Source organism: Dipteris shenzhenensis, chromosome 20, assembly GCF_047967505.1.
Source record: "Dipteris shenzhenensis isolate YYH24624 ecotype China chromosome 20, Dip_SZ_1.0, whole genome shotgun sequence".
Classification (NCBI taxonomy): Eukaryota; Viridiplantae; Streptophyta; class Polypodiopsida; order Gleicheniales; family Dipteridaceae; genus Dipteris; species Dipteris shenzhenensis.
The window spans coordinates 20,997,628-21,019,617 of record NC_141615.1 but is presented as its reverse complement, the minus strand read 5'-3'; the positions used below and the strand labels follow the sequence as shown (position 1 = coordinate 21,019,617).

The window sequence follows — 21,990 nt, the reverse complement described above, 5'->3', positions numbered from 1 at the left end:
GAATAGTAGCTTGCCTATTAGAACGACTTTGCTCTTCCTGCAAAAGCAAAGCGACTAACTGATCAAAGGAGTAGTGGTTTGGATTACCCATGGCCACTAGTCGAAGGGTTGTAGCAAACCCTTAATATGTATCTGGCAGCCCATTCAATGTGGTACTGACAAGCTGAGAATTTGGCACCAGCTCATCAATATTGGCAAGTTGTTTCATGAGGTCCTTGACCTTTGTCAAGTATGCATCCATAGAGTCACCTTCATCCATGCCGACTTTCTGCAATTGCCTTCTTAAATATGCAACACGTGTCTCATTGCGAATCTGATAAAGAGAAGCCAATTTGTCCCAAGCATCCTTTGCTGTCCTGCATGACTGGATGTGTGGAATAATGATTCTCTTGCATGATAAAGCAATACAGGAATGTGCATTTGCATCTCTTGCATCCCATCTTGTTTGTTCCTGAGTTGGAGGAGCAGCAACATGAGTGCTAGAGGACAAAGCTTTAGGAGGAGTCCCCTCTGCAGAGGGACCAGCATTAGGGGTAGCCAATGCAGCATTGGCTGGCCTTAGATCAATCCCAGAAACAATGTTTCAAAAATGTCTTGCAACAAGAATATGTTTCATGAGATAAGACCACATCGGATAGTTGGTGCCATCCAACTTATCATCTTCACAAAGAATGCCAAATAATTTATAATTGTTGCTAGCCATTGCAAAGGGACAAGTAAAAAATGCACTAACAAAGTGACCCAAAAGATAGCCTCAAGGCTTGCAACTGCAAAAAAAAAAGGATTTGCTGTCCAAATCTGCAAAAGTCGCAAATTGACATTATGATATATGATGTCAAAGTGAAGATTCAAGGGTACAAAGATGCATCTGGACATGACATATGATGTTCTCAAAAGGGAATGGTTTTATAGCTTAGGGCATACTTCACAACAAAGTTACCTTAATAACCCCATCAAGCCTCTCGACTTATTTATTCGATGGAACGTGAAAAACTTCTGCAAAGATGAATGCATTTCTTTGTGATCTTACTTCTTACAAGGATTTTCCTTACCGTGCTATAGAAAACAACAAAAGCATTAATCATTGACCAAATTTGAACTAAGTGATTTTCCTCCAATGCGAGATGTAGACTATATAGAAATAATTCCCAAGTGCACTCTTTGTAAATCCTCCTATAGGCCTGAAGAAAAAGGAGTTTAAAAACTATTAATTGGATGTCTTAGAAAATGACACATTTCACCTAGTAGTACTCCATGGGATTCCCTAGTCCTATTCGTGAAGAAAAAGAAAGGTAATTTGTGCCTATATGCTAGGTTGGTTTGCATGTAATAGTGAACTCCTTCACATGAAATGGCAAAATGATGACAAGGCTCTCAAATGTGATAGCGCATGAAAGTAATAAGCATCCGTGTAGAACCGAGATCAATATGTGCAACTCAGCACGACTACACACACCTCTATCATCATAGAATACCTGAACCTGAGAAGAATTGCGCCATAGATGTTCAGACTAAACAACACTTTATTATTCGGACTCACAAAATGACATGGGACAGGTTTGCCTCAACTCTACGGAGTTTGTTGGCTTACATGGACTCAAGACTCTACTATGGACCATACAGAGCAACTGCTCTAGTACTATATAGTATATGCTACGACAAGCTAAAACTCTCAAAGGCGACTCTCATGAGCGTGGAGAAGAAGAAGGCACGTCTATGCAGACCGAGACCAAAAGAGAAGCTCTCAACCGCCTTCCATGCGACTATGTAGGAGCTAGCCACCAAGAGACTTCATTGCCACACTGTATACTGCAACATGGCTCTCCCGCATACGGCTATCGTACTAGAGAACGAATAACCGGCATATACTTGCATGCCAATCGACGAAGAGCTCCACGTCCATCGACCAATCACAAGCCTCTATCTAACACCACGTTAGAGCCAAAATACGCCTCTGATTAGGATCATTCTCCAACAACCCCCCCCCCCCCCCCCCCGAACCCCAATTGTAGGGGGAGATAGAATATTCTCACTCTCTCTCCTGCTCGATACTAACTGCAACTGCAAGATGATAGACTATCCTCTCTCTCCTGCTCTGCATGAACCAGAGTCGAGTTGGAAATTGCCATGTGGAATATTTCCGTCCATTAAACTTGATGATGGAAACTTCCGCCTTATCTTTCTTCAGAGATTCCATTGCCTACGAAGACACTCGATTAGACAGTCTAACAAGATTTAGAGAATCTACCCTTGGCTCCTTTCGACAGGGTCTAAATCCTCACAAGCCCTTAGCAGAACACAACAATTTCTCATGAGCCTAAGTATACCAAGTTTATGTTTATATGCATGTAATAGTGAACTCCTTCACATGAAACGACCAAATGATGACAAGGCTCTCACATGTGATAGCGCATGAAAGTGTAGAACCCGGGATCAATATGTGCAACTCAACACACCTTTATCATCACAAATACCCGGACATGAGAAGAATTGTGACAATAGATGTTCAAACCAAACAATTTTTTATTATTCAGACTCACAAAATGACGTGGGACAGATTTGCCTCAACCCTATTGAGTTTGTTGGCTTACAAGGACTCAAGACTCTACTATGGACCCTACGTAACAGCTGCTTTAGTACTATATGCTACTAGAAGCTAAGAATCTCGTGGAGGCTACAGCAGTCTGCACAGGTGCTGGAGGCCCTGAAGTGTAAACTACTCGGTGCTTTCTATCAATTCAGACAACGGATTTTGCAGAGGCATTTGAATGAGATGATTGCGAGTTGCCAAACACATATACTTGAACTTAAGAGTTTGCAATTAAGCTGGAATTAAGACTTATACAGCTTAAACACAAAGTGACATCATTGGAAAACGCAATATGATTGAGGGGCCAAGACGGCCCCCCCCCCCCTTATCCAGGCTCACTTTATTCTTGAAAATGGAGATACAAGACCAAGGTGCAATGCACCTTCCAAACTAATGAACTCAGTGAAAACCTAGGACCTAGATACAAGACTCAAGAGCATATGTACAAGGTAGACAACAAAAAGGAGGACTCCAAGCTCAGGTTTCAACTCTTGGCTTGCCCAATCCACAAGGAAGAAGCCTGCAACAATCACCACTTACATCCAACATTAGAGACAAGCACTAGTTTCTAGAAAGATAGTAGAAACAACATGAAATAGTGCTGTGAATGAGATAAACTTGACAATACAGGCTCCCTTCGTGACTTGACCCTTTTGTAGATGAAGTCCTTGATGCCTCTCAAGCTACCTTGGGTGAGGAGAGTGTGGAAATGGGGCTGGAATGAGAACAGCTTAGAAAAACAGCCTGTAGGCTAGAGAGAGAAAGCTTTTATGGAGTGATAGCTGTAGAGAGAGAGTGCCAATGCTGATCCCAAGGGAGGAGATGTAAGAGAGGAGCTGCTGCTGTTCCAGAGGTGCATAGAAAGGCAGATTTCTACAAGGGAAATGGGCTGGAACAGTAGAGAGAGAAATTCTGCAGTAGAGAGAGAAAGACTGCAGCAGGAGAGAGAAAGGGGCTGTGGCTGCTCCAGGCTAGGTGAAGGAGAGAGGATGCTGCTGCTGTTCTAGAAGAGCTGAGAGGGGGCAGATTTTTGGAGAGGAGGGGCTGGAACTGTAGAGAGAGAATGTGCTGTTGTAGAGAGAGAAAGTGCTGCTGAGGTGAGAGAATGGCCTGGGGAGAAGCTGGCTGACCCAAGGAGCTGGAGAGGTTCTGCTGCATCATCCAAAAGGAGGGAGAAGAAAAGTGACGAAATTTTCATGTGTGGAATGAAGGGGAGAGGCCTTCTTTTATAGGCTCAGCCCCCCCCCCCCCCCCTAGGCCTAGAGTGGAAGGTGGACACTTGTCCCGGATTTTTGGTGGGCTGCAGTCCCAAAGAGGACAGCCCACAACCTGCATCCAAAAGGAGGGAGAAGAAAAGTGACGAAATTTTCATGTGTGGAATGAAGGGGAGAGGCCTTCTTTTATAGGCTCAGCCCCCCCCTAGGCCTAGAGTGGAAGGTGGACACTTGTCCCAGATTTTTGGTGGGCTGCAGTCCCAAAGAGGACAGCCCACAACCTGCCCCAAATCTACCAGATTTGGGGCCAAACACTTGGCCTGCATGCCCTGCCACTTGCCATGCATGCTGCCACATGTGTGGGACAGGTGGACTGACCTGCCAGCTCAGATTCCATGTGGCAGTTTGCCACGTGTCAGCTGCCACGTCACTCCCAAAAACCCTAAAATTTCAAAGTTGTCAGAATTTAATTCTGATCGCACCCACGGGTTCCTAACAGCTTAGACTATCTATTGACGTACTCTAAGGTCATAATTGAGCCATACTGAGCTCATTTGTTTGTTGTCTTATCTTGTATCTCCATTACTCTTGACATGCTGCCAGGCCCACACCCAAAGCTCAGGGAACATTCTCTTGAATGGTTCCTAGGTCGGTATGCAATCTGTGCATTTGATTGGTCCCATGTTTGGGTACTCAGGTGGGGTGTGGTTTCTAGATGTCCCTCTCAAAGAGAGGCCATCACTCTTGTGGGTCACTAATGCCCATAACCCCAAGCAAGGGGGTCCACTCTCAAATGCTAGACCTAGTCCCCATTGTCCGTAACTGAACAGTAGGAAAACATTTCATTTCTTAATAAGCATACTATTGAAAAACAAAAAGAAATAGTACCAAGCAAGTGGATACATGTTGAAGGAGGATGACATGAAGACACCTACAGGACTGTGCAAGTACAGCAGCATGGCTGGAGCAAGACACAAAGGACAAGCGCCTGCAGACCAGAACCTATTTATAGTAGAGGTGGCTCAGTCTGTGAAAATAGACCAGCCAGCCAGCCAAACGGTTGGCTCGTTCCAGGGGCATTCAGCCCTATAAAAGGGCCCCCTTGGGGGGGCATCCTTCAGTTCAGTCTCTGTACGTAACAGCCTCCTCCTTGGTGCAGAGCAGCAGACTGACGGAGAGCATAGGAGAGTGGTTGTGTGCTGCAGACGAAGCTCTCACAGTTCAGGAGTCAATCTAGGAGCGCACATGCAACAAAGGGGCAGATCTGACCACAGTAGAACAGTGAAAGTGCTGTCGCAGTTTCTGGCTGAATGTTTGTGTCTATTTTCTTCATGTCTAAGCTCTCTATAAGCACACGGAGTGAGTTGTGTTCCATTCTCTATCGTGTGATCTGAGGCTTCATTTTCCGCTGCAGAGAGTGTTGACCCTAAGCAAGCAACCTACCTCCTAGTTTTCTAGCTCTAGGTGCACACAAATATTCGTAGGGTTATATTGTTGATTCATTAAGGATTATGCTAAACTAGCTATTCTAATGACGGATCAACTTAAGGGGAAGAGAGAGCCCTTCATTTCGTAAGAAGTCGAAAGAAAAAGTTTTGAAAAACTGTGGCTATAGGTGCAGCTCTGATGTTAAAAGAGTAGTAAATCCCAATAAACCATTTGTAGTTGCGACATGCTAGTAGCTTTATAGTATGGTGCCTTAACAAAGTGGTTGGCTAGTTGTCTTTGAAAACAAAAGCTAGACCAAAGAAAGAAAAATTACTCAGCATATGAGATTTTTGAAAAGGTCGACAAATTATTTATATGACAGCAAATTTGAACTCCTATTTGCGCAAGAATCATCAAATAGATTTATAACCAGCCAGAGCTTGAAGGGAAAAAAATCTTGATGGCTTGAGCTAATGGAGGGATTCAATTTTCAATTGAGGTATAAAAAAGGAAACTTCACTGTGTAGCAGATTCCTCTAGCCAAATGGCAATTGTTAATGAATTGAGTTTTACTCAATTCTTCCAAGAAAAGGATAATATAAGCATAATGCTCCATATCCCAAAGTACGAAAAGAAATTACGGAGATGGATCCAATTAATTAAGAGGCTTTCTCTAAGGAGTCACATGGAAACGATGACACACCAAATAATGGTGAAGAAGGGCTTAAATAGAAGAATTGTAGTATAGAAGATGATAAACCTGCTCCACAAGGATAGAGCAAGCATTCCAAATAATTTTGCTGCTCTTGCAGAAGATGTTTGGGCTTTCTAGGACTCTTAGGGTGCATCATATATTGCAATTGTCTTGAATCTCAGGGTTCTTATGCATTTGTTTTGAGTCACAAATTTTGCTCATATGGTGTTTGTTGTAATTACATCGGTCGTGAGCTGTTTTCCAGTCCTTTCTCGTATAGTAATGAGATTAGGCAAATTCTTCATGAATGTCATGCTAGTAGTCTTATTAGCCTGGAATGAATAAGGAGAACGTTCAAGACTGTAAAAATGCCATGTCAATAAAGGTCACGTCGTAAGGTAAGCGGGCTATTACATCCTTTAGAGATTCCATCTAGCGAAAGAGAATGTTTTTCTATGGACTTTATTGTCAGATCACCTAGAACACAGAGGAGACGTGACTTTGTGTGGGTAATTGCATTGGAATTGTTTTTCTGTGAACAAAACAGTGGTGTCCATACTCTCGTGACAGTCACAAAGGAGCCTCAGAAGTACTAAGGGACAAAAATCCAGAGAGTGAAAGGCGAAAAGCGTCTACAATTTTAGCGACCAGCAAATTGCTTTGTAGGAGTTTTTTTAACAAAAATTTCTAGCCCTTCAAGATCAAAGGCTTACAATTGTTACATGTGGCTCAAGGAGAGCTCACAAAAAGAAAACTTGGGTCTAGGTCGCTTACTGTAACTTGGACTTCTTTATCTACTAGATTATAATCATCTCCTAGCTTTCTTTTAAGAAGCTAGATGTATTCTACCTCTTTTTGGTAGAGCTAGTTTATAATCTAATCTCTATAGTATCAGGAATGGTTATGGATCTGCATAACTCAATCCACCTAGCAGATAATGTTCATCACCTAGCTTGTTTTTGGTCTACTTACATAGTTTGTAAGGAAGTTCTCTAATTCTCTTAAGTATTAAGAATGGTATGCAAATTCTCGCCTTTAGCACATTTCACCTTTGTACGGTGTGGATATGCATAACTTCTTGCTCTATCCCGATCTCTTGTAATGCTCTCTTTTACCTATCTTAAGCATTTGATCCTGCGGGCGCGGCGGGGTCAGGATTGACATGTTTTCGAGAAAATCTATAGTTGTTAATATGGGTAGATACTTTTTTCCAATTAGTTTGCCCCGTTTATTTACATATGCTCGAAGCATATTCTCTATGGTCTGATTGACTAGTTTTGTTTGACCATCAATTTGTGGATACACAGTACTCATATTTAGAGTCGTTTTCACCCTCTTAAAAACAACCCTTTAAAAATGATTGTTAAATTTTCTTTCTTGGTCGGTCAGTTGATCCACTACGCACTTCTATTCTTGAATCTGGGAGTGAGTGGGCATCATAGTGGGGCATCGTCAACCTTGCGTTGCCAAGGGTGAATGTATACTTTTGCAACATCACCACGCATATGCTTCTCCTTCATGCTCTTCAATTGCTAAATGTAAGGCTGCATCCAGCTCGCAGAAGAGTACCACACTTGAAACATTCACGGTGGGAATGCATGCTGTAGCACGAGAAGACTTAGCCACTATTTGCCAACTTACTGCAAAACATGCAGGGTGTTATTGGAGGTCAACATCTCCTGATGTCACAACCTTGCTTTTGGGTGTGCCCGCCCCGTGAGAGGTTAGGTTAGGCTGAGTGAGGGCCTTTGTCCTTTGTTGTGGGTGTGCTTGCCCCCCGTGAGGGTGGAGTAGGGTAGGGCTGAGGGCAGATCTGCCCCCTGTGGAGGCCTTACCCAGGGGTCCATCTAGGCCTGCTGGGTGCGACGTGGCATCCTTTGAGGAGGTGCTTCATGCTGGCCAGCCTTCGTGGCCACTCGTAGAGCAAGTGACCCGCCCCTTGGAGCTCTTCTTACCTCCTGGGCCACATAGGCCTACTAGTCGGGCCATCGAGGGTAGGGAGTCCACCTGGCCCCCCTATAGGCTATGTGCAGCAGGCCTTATAGTGGTCGGCCCTGTTAGGTAGGCCAATCGGCTCTAGAGCCAGGGGCACAAGTGGGGCATCCCCTACATATGGCAGGGGGCTATAAGGCTGCGTGGCAGCCCCTATAAGCAGGAGAGGGGGTCGGCCCACCTACAGCCCCTTTCCCACACAAGTGGATCATCTCAGTGTTGAGCATTTGGTGCCTATTCAGCCGAGGCTTTCCCCAGCTTTTGTGGGGGTTTGGTCATGAGATCCCTTGCAGTCTCTCATGTTTCTTTCTCCCCTCTCCAGTTTTTCTTGTGTGTGATTCGGATCCGACGGCCTCCCTTGTGTGGATAATCTCACTGTGGAGCATTTGGTGCCTATTCAGCTGAGGCTTTCCCCAGCTCTTGTGCTTTCATCCCTCACAGTTTCCTGCCTTTACCGCAGCCTATGTCGTTGGTCCCGGTATTACAGTTAACACGTCTGTCACTATTTGCTAAGGGCATTTCGATGGACATATTGTAAATTAAGATTGTAGGTAAACTCAGTGACTATCATGTGTTGTGACTTACTAATAACAAGGAGTTTTTTTACTCAAGGTAGTTTTTTAACCCTTTGGTGACCTGCAGTATTTTCAAATGGTCTCTGTCAATAACTAGTATTGCAAATACTCATAAGTAGGTGTCATAGTTGCTTTTAAATGATGTTATTTGAGCTTTCGGATGTTGAATTATCCTTGTAGAGAGCTTTCAATTGGTATGCAGACGTAGGGCATATCCAGGGCTATCATGGCATACATGCCACCGTTCAGATTGTGATGCACCTGGAATAGGGTTTTTCATTTGAGTACCATATATAGGTGAAAGCCTCGGATTCAGACTTTCATTATCCTTTGAGAACAAACATTTGGTGCTTATGTTATTGCAATTTGTGCTCTTTCTTTCTTTCTTTCTCTCATATGTTGTGTGTTACTTATAAAGAGTTCTTTTTGTATCAAAGCTGTAAGAAGAGCAGGCACCTATGATTCTTTTATGGATAGATGTCGACCTGTCTTCCTTAATTTCAAAAGCTTGTAGCTAGTTGATTGTAAAACTTTTTTACTGAAGAAATTGGTGGTAAAAATACATTTTTGCGGGTTATACCTGCCTGCTTGGTTGACTGTTCTTTCTTTAGGTGATCTTGCAGTACATGGTAATATCATTTTTTGTTGCTAGCATGAAATAAAGTGCTAAAAGGATAGTTTATCGAGGCTACATGCATCGATCTAACTTTGCAAGATAAAGGTGTAATTGCATTTTTGCACCTCTAATTTTTATGCTGTAGAGAAGTTATTTAGTGGGGCAGGTTTGGAAAATGCCTTTGACAATTATCATCTTTTTTGTTCTACAGTACTTGGATCCCTCTGTGACTTTGAAAGCATGTGCTGGGCTGAATGGCATGAGATTGGGGAATAGTATACTCACTGTGTGCCAGGCGACCCCAAATGCAAGCTCAGAGGTATGCCACAAGGCTCTGGGATACGAGGAGTGCTTGTATGTAGTTCGAATCTCAATGGCTACAACTGTATAACATATTTGGGTATATACAGATATATCAGATTCATAGGCCTCAATTTCTTGTAATGTCATTCGATTATGTGTGGTCTGCATTGTCATTTGACACAATGATTTGACCTTTTTTTCTTTTTTCTTTTTGGGGTGGCAAATTGACAATCTTCTAGACACGGGTTTAACTTCATATTGGTGGACGTAAGGTTGGCCTTTTCAACCTTCACGCACCCAATAAGAGAGGAAGCTTATCCTTTTTTAGAAGGAGCTGCTTTTGTGGGCCTCAATTGCTATGTCGATGTTTGTGCATTGGAATGACTGTAATTTCTGCCAAGTTTGCGCATTAGATAGAGGTGGAATTGAATTGGAATGACTGAAATTTCTGCCAAGTTTGTGTGATCAGTCATGACTCATATTGCACGTGTGACAAATGGGCTATCAAGAGAGACCACAATACTACCAAAAAGTGATATGAGGTGTAAACCTCTGGAGGAATGCAAGCAGGGCATGAAACGGGAGAATGTGTGACTGAAAAGCAATTTACTTGACTTCACACAGTCTTTACCATCCAATTTTTATCTGGACAAAAAGAACATCAATGGAAATCTTGAGTGACACTTGGGTGAAGCTGATTACTAATCAATGAGGAAAACCGCCAAGTTGCAAGGCCCTGAATGTTCCAACTAACAATCCTCATCGCTTGGAGGACGGAACATCATCTGACCTGGTGGTCTGAACCTCGAAGTAGATCTCCTGGAGGTGGAGGGCACAAACTCTGCCTCTCCACAATCAGCGAGAGAAGAGAAAGTGTTTCTCTTAATCAAAAACAGCACTGGAGTTCGTAAGATCCCTACTTCCAAAAAGGCAGGGCCACACCCTTCCTTGATCAAGGATAGGTATGTGCAGTGCTGAAGGGGAAGGGGGCTGCTTGAAAGGAGGAGGGCTAGGATCCTGTAGAGAAGGGGGAAAGGGCAGACTTGGAGATGGGGAGAGAATAGCAGAAGGAAGGGAGGAGAAGAGAGGAGAAGGGGGAGGAGAGAGGAAGAGAGAGAAGGATGAGGGGATAGAGAGATAGAGAGAGGGAGGAGAGAGAGAGTGTGAGCGTAGGCAGCAGGAAGCAGGAAGGAGGAGGGAGAGTAGATAGGATTAGATGTCACATCAAAAAGGTACCATACAAATCATAAGGGGCTGACTTATATAGTCCCCCTTCTTAATCTTATCTTACCACCAATTTCCCTTATTTTTCCCCACCTATTTCCCACCAAATTCCCTGCTATATCCCACCTTGATTACAGCCATCCCTCCCCAAGGAATTTTGCCCTCAAAATTTTATATGCGGGCTGTTAAATAGGTGCAGCAAACAGCAAATAATAATCAGCCCGGTAGGAGATAGGGGTTGTCTTGGACAATGCCACTTGATAAGATACTCGGTGTAGACTTTGTTTCGGAGTATGTGATCCCTGATGCGCTCCGGAACATAGAGTATGTGGCCCTCCTCATCCATAGGTGGTAGCTCAGGAAGGACTTGGACATGCTGTCCGACATGTGTCTTCAGCAAGGACACATGGAATGGCTGCAAGAGACCCGTGGGTAACCGGCTGTCCACTTTATTCTGCTGGCAGGGCAAACATTCACTGACAAATTTAACTACATCCCGCCACAAGCCATCCCAGATAAAGCTCTGTTTGACCTTTTCATGTGTCTTAGTAATACTTGCATCTGTTGCCATAGGAGACCATCAGTCGGTACTTTGAATTTGGCACCAAATAAATTCTATCCTTGCACCACAATAGCCCATTATGCAGCTTAAATTCAGCGGCCTCTGTAACTCCACAAATATGGAAGCTGCCTTGGAATCTTGCATGTATTCTTCTTGAATACCATGAATCCACTCCTGGTAGATGATAGAAATCGCAGACAAACTGCAAGCCCACATGAGGGATAAGGCATCTGCAACCACGTTTTCTTTCCCTTTCCTGTACTCAATGTCGAAATCATAAGACTGAACCTTAGCTAGCCACCTCTTCTGCTTCATTGACAAGTTGGGCTGCGTAAGGAAATACCTGAGTGTCCTATGATTTGTCTTGACCTTGATTTTGCTACCGTACAGGTAGTGGTGCCATTTTCCAAAAGCATGAAGGATAGCCAACATCTTCTGATCATCCAATTTCGTGCTTTCAAAAGCAATTACCCTGTGTTCCTACCTTAGCACAGCCCCTAATCCTTTGCCACTGGCATCTGCCTCCACAATGAAAGTACGTGAAAAATCAGGGCATACCAACACAGGAGCATGAGTGAGGGTGAATTTTGGGTCTTCAAAGCTGCGACCCCCTGCTGCATAGAAGCTGTTGCCATCTGATGCACTGGCTGTGTCTGGCTATATGTGCTCGCTGGCGGAGCGATAGTTGCATGAACCCCGGGCTGGGTCTCTCTGCCAAGTGCATCTGTCTTAAATGATGGCATACCAAAGGGCTGAGAAGAGGACCGACCTCTCTCCCAAGGGTGTGGGCCTCCATATAAACCCAAGCTCTAGGCATACTTGTTGGTGCGGTGAAAGGAGCACTAGCTGAGTGCACACCAATGGGTCGGCCCAAAAGAGACGGCTCAGCCTGCATAGATGTAGAAAGTTGAGAGCCAAAAGATGGCCTGACATCCTGCAAGAAGGTGCAGTGTGGCATAGTAAATGCATCATCTAAGTCCAAATAATCCCCAAGCTGGGCTACATGCAATGGTTCAAAAGATTGATGCTCATAGACACGACAGGCATCTGCCATAAAACCCCTGCGTGGAGCAAACAAAACATCCTGACTGTCTGAATGGTCCCCGTGTTGGGGTTCGGCTTGCTTACCCTTATCCTGCATAGCAATGGCAGATGTGATCTGCTGACCAATCTGCTGTCCCATTTGGACAAGAGCCGTATCCTGCATAGCCATGGATGTGGTAAGCTGCTGGTTGAACTCCTGTCCTATTTGGCGGAAAGCACCCTAGAGCATAGAGAAAAGGGCATCCAGAAACTGCGTCTGCGCTGCTTGCACTTCTCGGGATGTAGGAGAGAGAGGCTGAGTGGAAGGAACCTCTGCACCACTAGTGGATGCAACCACTGTGGCAGGCACTTGCTCATACTGAGCAGTCTCATGAGTGTCATGCAATATATCACGAGGGGCACGCTTCGGTGCCATGGTGACTGGCCCTGGAGAGAGGAGCTCTAGTGTAGGCAAGGAGAAATGGATAGCAAAACCCTGCGTAATGAGCACCTGAGATAGTGCGTGGAAACATGAAAATGTCGATGGAGAGGCTCGGAAGAAGGGTCGTCAAAGAAGCTTCGAAACAAAGCCAAAATGGCTCCAAACAGGTTGTGAAAGGCCCCTAAAAAGAAGCTGTTTTGTGTGTGTGGGGGAGGGGGGACCTAAGTCACCTAGGACAGTTAGTACAGTTCCAGCCTAAGACCTTTAGGACTATTAGGACACTGTCTTAGACCAACCTAACCCAGGCTTTAACTTTAGTTAGTACCATAGTCACAAGAAACGTTTCTAGAAACGCTTATAGATTTTTACAGGCGTTTCGTCTAGAAACGCCTAAAAATACTATATTTTATAGAAGTTAGATATACTTCATAAATAATTGTCTTCAGATTCTCTCTCTCTCTCTCTCTCTCTCTCTCTCTCTCTCAAAAGAGCTCTTAGATATCCATATTGTGCACACAATGCTCACACATATTACACAGTTGAAAGAGTAAAAAGATGCGTCATGCGGCCTATAGATTGAGGTTAACAAGGACAGATCTTCCAGTTTACAAATTACTATTAACTAATTAGTTGCAAGTGCATATGGCTGCTAGCATATGCCATGGCCGATAGTTCAAACAATAAACTTTTAACTTTATAATTCAAATTTGAGAATCAAATTTCAAGATTCAAGATTTATTACTGTTTACATCATACATGTAACATGCCATAATGATATACTGGTAACTGTATGGTGTAAACTGTATACATAATCAAAGCCCGTCGCGTGCAAGCCAGCTGCTAACAAGTGCAGTGCACACAGTACACTCTAGAGTAGAGGGTAGAGTAGAGAGTAGAGGCTAGAGGAGAGTAGAGAGTAGAGTAGAGTAGAGTAGAGTAGAGTAGAGTAGGGTAGGGTAGGGTAGGGTAGGGTAGGGTAGGGTAGGGTAGGGTAGGGTAGGGTAGAGGGTAGACCGTAGAGACTAGAGTAGAGGGTAGAGTAGAGTAGAGTAGAGGATAGAGTAGAGAGTAGAGAGTAGAGGAGAGTAGAGGGTAGAGTAGAAGGTAGAGTAGAGGGTAGAGTAGATGGTAGGCACTAGGAGCAAGGCAAGCAATGGAGCGGCGTGGGAGAGGAGCGAAAAAACGAAAACGGCGGTCAAATTCAGAAAGAAACCCGTCGCAGCGGATTTTTTGACAGCCAGACGTTTCGCCCTAACTGCGCGTTTCGGACATTTCTAGCAAACGTTTCGTCTAGAAACGTTTCTTCGCGTTTCGGGACAACGTTTCGTCTAGAAACGTTTCTTCGCGTTTCGGTGTCCCGAAACGCGTTTTTTGGTGACATTGGTTAGTACTAACCTAACCTAGAGCCAAACTAACTTAACCTAAAATGAAGGCTGAGGTTTTTTTGCAAGGTTGGACGGGCGGTGGAGAGAGAGGGCGGCGGAAACGCGATGACGACGGGTTGAGTGTGGTCGACGTTTAGCGTGGACAGGCTCATGAAGTGGGCGTCAGGCGCAGGTGACGGATAAGACGGATAAGCTCTGACGATTGAGGGCGGCTCTCGGTGGCGCACCCAGATAGCAGGTCGGGGCTGGCTCACGATGGCACACGGGCTACGTGGGACGGCGTCTGTCGATGTAGAGATGGGCAGCGTAGATGGCTCACGGTTGCCTATTGGCGACGATCAACATGGGCTTGCTAGTGAAAGCCCTCATTGATCGTCGTTTGACGGAGGGTTGTTGCCTCAGATACCACGTTCCAGCCTGTTTGTACGTACATTGGCAAGTTCAGGTTGCTAGAGGTTGAAGTTCGGGTGGAACCACTTGCTGTCGTTACTTTCTCCTATTGCTGCACTGCACGCCACCTCTTGCTACGTGCAAGATTGGTGATGGTGTTAGCGAAGTAGCTAAGTGAAAGATGAGTTGCAGAGGTGCCAGGGTCGGAGCTTTGATACCAATGTAGAGAAGGGGGAAAGGGCAGATTTGGAGATGGGGAGAGAATAGTAGAAGGAAGGGAGGAGAAGAGAGGAGAAGGGGGAGGAGAGAGGAAGAGAGAGAAGGATGAGGGGATAGAGAGATAGAGAGAGGGAGGAGAGAGAGTGTGTGATCGTAGGCAGCAGCAAGCAAGGAGGAGGGAGAGTAGATAGGATTAATGTCACATCAAAAAGGTACCATACAAATCATAAGGGGCTGACTTATATAGTCCCCTTTCTTAATCCTATCTTACCACCAATTTCCCTTCTTTTTCCCCACCTATTTCCCACCGAATTTCCTGCTATTTCCCACCTTCATTACAGATCCGAAGGGGGGGCGAGAGGAACGCCATCTTTCGCTACGAGAAGGTGGAGGGTCAGAAACAAGACAAGAATCCTCGGGATTAGAAGGTGGAGGAATGCCAACTCTAACAGCAACCCAATGAGGGGCAACATGTATCGGACATGTAGCACGTTTCGAAGGAGTGTTGTGTGAGAAGGTGCTGCTTTAGAAAGGCTTCTGGGGACTTTTCTTCCTCCTTGAAAAATGCCTAGCAAAGTGTCTAAAGTTCCCGCAGATCCGATGCTGGTTGTGTCTGCTCGCAACCTTAACTCTCTATCAAAGAAGAGGACATTGAAGGAAGATGTGGTCATTGGATTTATTAGGGTCAGTCACGATGACCCTTACTTTGGGGACCCCATTGGACGACATTTGCTGTGGAAGAGGGTAAACCAGCTAGAGGGGGACTTGTGTGGAGGAGCCGGTGGTAGACCTGAGGCAAACCAAGAATCTGATAAAGAGAGAAATGACCTGCCTGTTCTCCTCCACTGGGTTGAGGCTCCCGTGAGAAGGGTGCGATATTTATTTCTTGGAACTAAGTGTCAAGGGGCTAGCCTCAAGCAGTGTTCTGCGGTTGTAGGAGAGTTTAAAACCACCTAAAAGCAACATCGCCCTAACAAGCGAACAGTTGAAAGGTGGGTGGTGAGTTCTGAAGCCAATCCTGAGCTTGAGTCTTGGATGGTTGGGATCCATGGATGTGTGCAAAGTGGGCGGTGGACTCCACATGTTTTTGAGCTGCAGTAGCTCGCCTTTAGAAAGTGCAGGTTCTCACGGCCGGTGGAAGGCGTGAGGATTGGCTGAACGGATAGCCATTCGCCAATTGAGGGTGGATGGTCGACTTAAACAAAGTTGAGATCTGTCTAGCATGGAAAAAGAGAATTAGGAGAAGTAGGGGACAGCAAATATGGAGGGAGGGACAGGGGCAGTAGTGGTGAGGGCAGGACCGGGGAGGGAGAGGGAGAGGGGAGAGGCTGAAGGGGAGGGGCATGATGGGGGTAGAGGAGGCACAATAGAAGGAGGGGAGAGGATGAGGGGATGGGCAGAATGGGAATAGAGGGGCGGGGGAGAGAGTAGCAGGTAGGGCTAGGGGGAGAGAAGGAGAAGGCAGAGTGAGGGGCAGAAACGGATGTGCAGGGGGAAGGCAGCAAAGTGGAGGGAGAGCTGCAGGGCGTGGGGCCCAGGGGAGGGAGGGAGACATGAGGGGGGACGGGAGCTGTTGAGCTGCAGTGCGTAAGGTGTATTTTGCAAAGGCTTCTAACACCTACACGTTTTAACCTATCCCTGCAAAGCTTTCATGTGTAAGCAAGACACAAAATACCATTGCTGTTTCACCCCCTAAGGCTGGGTATATGATAACTGGTGCAGTTTTGTTGGAAGCCGTTTGGCTTCAGAGATTTCTTCGTGATCTTGGCATGTAGATCAAAGACGAGTTCATATTAGGGGTCTTAGTCGTTTGTTTCTTATAAAATTGTTTCCTTGTGTTTCGTTCGTTTTCTGTGTTTGTGTTGGCTTGTCTTTGTTCTTGTGTTCGCATTATTGTTCTTATTGTTTTAAATAAACAAGTCACATAAGTCTCTCTCTCCCTCCTTCTCTCTCTCTCTCTCTCTCTCTCTCTCTCTCTCTCTCTCTCATATTTCTTCTTCCTTTCTTCTTGTGATCTTCCTCTTTGCTGTTGTAGTTTTTGTTGTTTGGGTTGGGATTTATATCTTACTAAGCAACTGGATTTAGTCAAAAATCTCTTTCAAATCCTGTTGGTATTGAGCGTAGCTTTGCATACTCTCAGTTTTGTTTCATGTCTGTTACAAGCCGCCTTCTTCCTTTGTGTCTTCTTCATTTATTGTAGTCTTATGAAGGTATATGTTCAATCATAGAATTTAAAATAAGGTGTCCAAGGTCCCTCTATAGGATGGTGCACTAATAAAAAATTTCCATCACCATGCGGTAGTTTGCCACATGTCCCTTCTAGGATGTACGGTTTTGCACAAAACCCTCAGTTTTTTGTGTCTTATAGTTAGTTCTTGGATTTGAGTGGATGTATTCTCTATTCATAGCTTGTCTTAGGCCAGCTTTAATTGCACGTATCATGATCTATCATGTACTAATGTTGCATATTGCATGTACCATGCTTAAATAATGGTCGCCGCTCAGATAGGTGCTAGTCCATAAGGACAGCCTAGGCATTGATTTAAGTTCACATACCTTGCGTGCCAACTAGAGTCATGATGGTACCTAGGAGCTGAGCCCATTTTCCCTCTCTCAATCAATAGATTCTCTTTACTCCTTGCCGAGAAACAAGAGCTACCAATCACTATTTTGAAATGATCAAAAGCTTTTTGGAATTGTCAACGAGGTGGTCATAATAAACTTTGTATTTACTACTTTTGTGATGTCTCTATCTGCATAGCAACAAAAGCCATCATTTTTCTTTCTATGCTTGGCTGCTTATGCTGTTACTTCTTATTGCATTGCCTTTACTTTGAAGCCATTGCCTCCTTGAATTGCTTCCCTTGTAAACTCCCTTGTGTTCTTAAACCTTCTTCATGAGCTCAAAATTGTAAGCAAATTCAAATGCAGTTTTCTCATCCTACACCACTAGGTGTTCAAGTGCAGCCCACGTAAAATGTTAAATTAGGCTTGCTAGGGTCATCTAGCTGAAGCGAATAGCTAATTTCAACATAGGGCACCATGTTGGGCAAACAAGGTTATTTGTCCACACGCAAAGACAAGCCATAGGTGCTCGCTTAACTTGATTTGTTTCCATGAACACAGTTGGACCCACGAACATGCAATCAATTGGTGGAAATAAATATATATTTCTTAGGTGACTTCTCGAGATATTTTTTTTGTACTTTTAAAGTGGAAAATCGTATTATCCAAGGCTCCTGTGGAAAAAGGTAATTGCGAGAAATGATAGAGAAGTGAGTAAAGAATCCGAAATTTCAATCTAGTTTTCAACAAACAAGGGCTTAATCAATAGTTCACGACTCCCTTAAGTGGTATAGAGGAAGGACATGCAACTTCTTGAGGTGGGGAGGTGTATGCTCAAAAATATGTGATTGCCAAGTGTATTCAAAAGCAATATCTATGAGATGACTGTAAAGAATCGATTCCTAGTGCGTTGCAAATTGACCTACATTTTTTTGTTGATCAAGGGAGCGCAGCACCGGCATGACTCTAGCATTGGTTTAGGTGTTTCATTCACTTAAAGTGAGCCATGATGATAGCTGCATGCTTGGGACACTGGTTGCTTGCCATGACCATTGGTGTGTTCACATAATGGGTATTTGATTTCTTTGGAGAGTTGCAAGGTCACGTTGCAACGCTTCATTCTTTCGCCCTATGACAAAGAACTTTTTCACACACTTAGACTGGACACACTCCCTTGAGGATACCATTTCTTTGCTAAACAGACCACGGGTCACTTTTGTGAATGTAGGCTATCCATTTCTCATTTTGTGAATGAAAAAATTATGCACAATTTTAGATATGAAGTCTTTTATCTTTGGTATATCGGCCTTAGGTATGTTTAGAATGATTGAACATAAGCTGAAAGCAAAAAGCGAGGAGTTGAATAGCCCCTTTTTCTTTTAGTTTCAAAAGAGAGTTTGATTGAGTATGCTTGTGCTTTCTAAGTTAGGACTGTAATTTTGCCTCTTTGTAGCAAGCGATACATAAGTATAAAGGGTCCTTTTAGCTTTTTATGTTTTAAATGAGAGAGAGAGAGAGAGAGAGAGAGAGAGAGAGAGAGAGAGTTAATTCCAGTTTTTTGCAAGATTTTGTTTTTTGTTTCTTGACTTGCTTGTTTATTTTTGCTTAGTCACCTTCTTCCTTTCTTCTTTATTTCTTGTTTTCTTTCTCTCTTTTTTTTTTTTTTTGACATACTTTAGTAAGCACTGGGTTTGCCCAAGAGACTCCGTGGGTCTTTAGAAGCCCAGTATAGTTGCTTATGCTTGGGCACTGATGACGACATAAGTGTTGCTTTGCTTGCTAAGTATGTCTTCCTTTTGTTTTTTATAAAAGTTTTTGTTTACCTCTTTTTTCTTCTCTTTCATTTTTCCTTTTATTTTCTGTGTAGATTTTTGGTCTTTAGAACAACAAAAAATCTAAATTTGTATGATTGGACTTATTCTAGTCTTACAAAGGTATATCCATTTCTCATTTGTCTAGGTGGTAGATATGCAAAAGCAAGATTTCTAGTAGTATGGGTCATGATAAGAGTATGTGTGAAGGAATGAAATACGAAGTGATGACAGAAACTTGGTACGAAGCCCTTTGTATAAAGTACATGTGTTTGTATGTGTGAGAGCATATCTCTACACTATGGTCTACACTCACCGTTGGGCACTGATGACATCGGTGGAGATGTCATAGTAGCTAGTCCGTTCTATGCGTGATGGAATTCATGGTTTTCAACCTTGTGGGTGACTTTCATGAGATTTAAAGTGCACTATGTGTTGTGGTTTTAGAGGATGAGTTTGGATGTCTTCCTGGATTTATTGTGCGAAGGAAGGAGAACACAATTGTCAATGCTCTTGACAAAAAGTATCTGGTAGCCTTAGTGTCCTCTCTGAATAGCTTGATATTATGAGTTTACAGCTGTGACTACATGTCCTAAATCAGCATCAATAAAGTTTTGGAATCTCTTATTTGAAAGCCTTTTGTCCTAAAGTTTTTACATACTTCCAAGCTACTACTGGATGCTTCCAAATTCTTCTCACATAATGAGGGAGATAATCCATTACTTCACGAGACTTCAAAATTGAGTTTAAACCTATCTTGTCAATAGAGGGAGAAGTAAAAATGCAAATCAAGAGTTCCTTATTTAGATAGACTTCTTTGCTTTGAAAGGAAGCTTTTACTTTTAAGAAGCGATCCAACGAAGTTTTAAGTTGTATATAATGGAGCTTATTTAGATTCAAATCCTCAAAAGAGAAGTTTTCCAAGGTGTATTGAAGTTTAAAAAGAACTTTGACATTATATTTTAAAAAAACTGTTATTGAAAAAAGACCTAGAGACATTAATCTATCTAGGTAAAGGAGTCTTCTTGTATAGTCTCGAGAAGCAAAAACTCTTGGAAGTGAGGAAGTTAAAGGAAGTTAAAGGAACTGGAGGAGGGGGAAGAGGAATTGAGGGAGGCAACTGACGAACATGTGAGGTTGTAGGAGAGCTACGACAACCCTAAAACATAACTTTAGGTTTCCACACGAGGTTAGGTGTATGACTATGTTGGTAAAGAGGATGTTATTGGGCTTGATATGAGTTCTCCACATCAAAGGGTTCTTTTATTCTTATGATGAGCTGATTTTCCTTTCAAATTAAAACCTCTTGGGAAGAAAGTGTGTAAAGTTCTCATCCCAAACAATTCACGAGAACGAGCAGCCTTGTAAAAATCCTTGGCATTATTAAAATGGCCCTCTATATGCTCAATAGGAAAGCAACGAAAAGATTCGAAATTAGATTTTGCCATTGCCGCATATAAGGGTTTTGAATTTTCAATTAAGGAATTCTTTTTATGAACTTTTCTAGCTGCCCTAACATGTTCTTGAAAATGAATAAAAGCTCTTACAGGTTTGTCCTACATAAAGCATATTACTACTATGTATGTTATAGACAACATAAATAACTTGGGTGGCATGAATAGGACTAATAGAAACATAAGTCTTGAGATGCTTGTTTCGAAGACATTTGAGTTTATTAAGAATCTTTATGTTATTATTTATATAATGAGTGCTAACTAATGAAGCCTTAAAGTTAGACTGATTAATGTTACCTTTCCCATAATCATGAAGATTATTCATGTTTGACCTAGCTAAAAAGTTCTCTATATATGTTTCTTGTAACTTTTTTTGTTTTGATTTACCAAGCTAGACCTAACTAAATCACCTACCAAAGAGACAAGACCATCACTAATATGTCCAATGTTGTTCGGTGAGGTCAGACGATCCAACATTGGGGAACTCGCTTGCACTCTCCTTGCCCATTCCAAGGCAGTTTCTCCCTTGCTATATCTCCTAACTCTAGCAGGAGCGAGACTAGTATTTAGGGGGGGCTTGTCTTGCTCATACCTCCCCTCTCCCTATGTTCTTGGGCCTATGGACATACCTCCCTCTGCTCTTGGGCCTATGGAAGTCTTGTATGGGTTGGGGACATGTTAGATTGAAGGAAAAGTGTGAGTGCTCTGATCGTGGCATAAGGGGTTGTACTGCGAAATCAGAAATCTGTGTTGTAAAGGGAGAGAATCCCGTGATGTAGTCCAACAAACTGTGACTACCAGGGCATGTATAGCTTTTTGAGTTCGACCGTCAGTGTACTTAAGCGAGGATGGTTTCATCCAGGATGGAGGATACCTACAAATCCATTTCTCACATGTGGTATAGGGATAGCTTAGGACCTCATCCCATTGATTCTAGATTGTGGTAGGATCGGAGTTTGCAGCCACTTGACATTGTAAAGATGTAAGACTGTGGTAGGTGTATAGGATCGATAGGCAAGGAGAGAGTGTAGGTTCAAAGAGTTGATAGAGTCTGTCACGTCAAACTTTAGATAATGAAAAAATCTAAGTACAAGGTACTTGTACCTAGACCTAGGACTAAGTGTCCTAGGTGTCACATAGGACTAAGTGTCCTATGTGGCCTAAAAGGCACTAACACTAGAAGTGCCTGCACTTACGCCTACAAGGCACATACCATGGCCTATAGGGCATCACTAGAACCACCAGAAGATGGCCTATAAACCCCCCTCCATGGGATGGGCTGAAGTACTCTGGAAACGTCTCTGAATACCTGGTATTGTCTGGTCATGGTGGCACATGTTCATCCAAAAGGATATAGCCACCTATGAATGTACAAGGGATGTCAGATCATGTAACAAAGGGAACCAAATGTAAAGCCTGTCGGAAGACTTCGAACTTGGGACGAGGAAGTGCCTTTGTAAACTATCTACTATGTTGTCCTCTGTGGGAAGATAGGACACTCTA

General features: G+C 43.5%; 1 protein-coding gene across 3 annotated transcripts in view; it reads left to right on the top strand.

Moving 5' to 3' along the window:
- Positions 1 to 21,990, top strand: part of LOC147889405 (RNA-binding (RRM/RBD/RNP motifs) family protein) — a 72,689-nt gene that overhangs the window by 41,150 nt on the left and 9,549 nt on the right. For all 3 annotated transcript variants that reach the window (XM_087391500.1, XM_087391499.1, XM_087391498.1), the window contains exon 8: positions 9,321 to 9,428. In XM_087391500.1, coding sequence (XP_087247626.1) covers positions 9,321 to 9,428 — 108 coding nt within the window. The remainder of the gene's footprint in view (positions 1 to 9,320; positions 9,429 to 21,990) is intronic.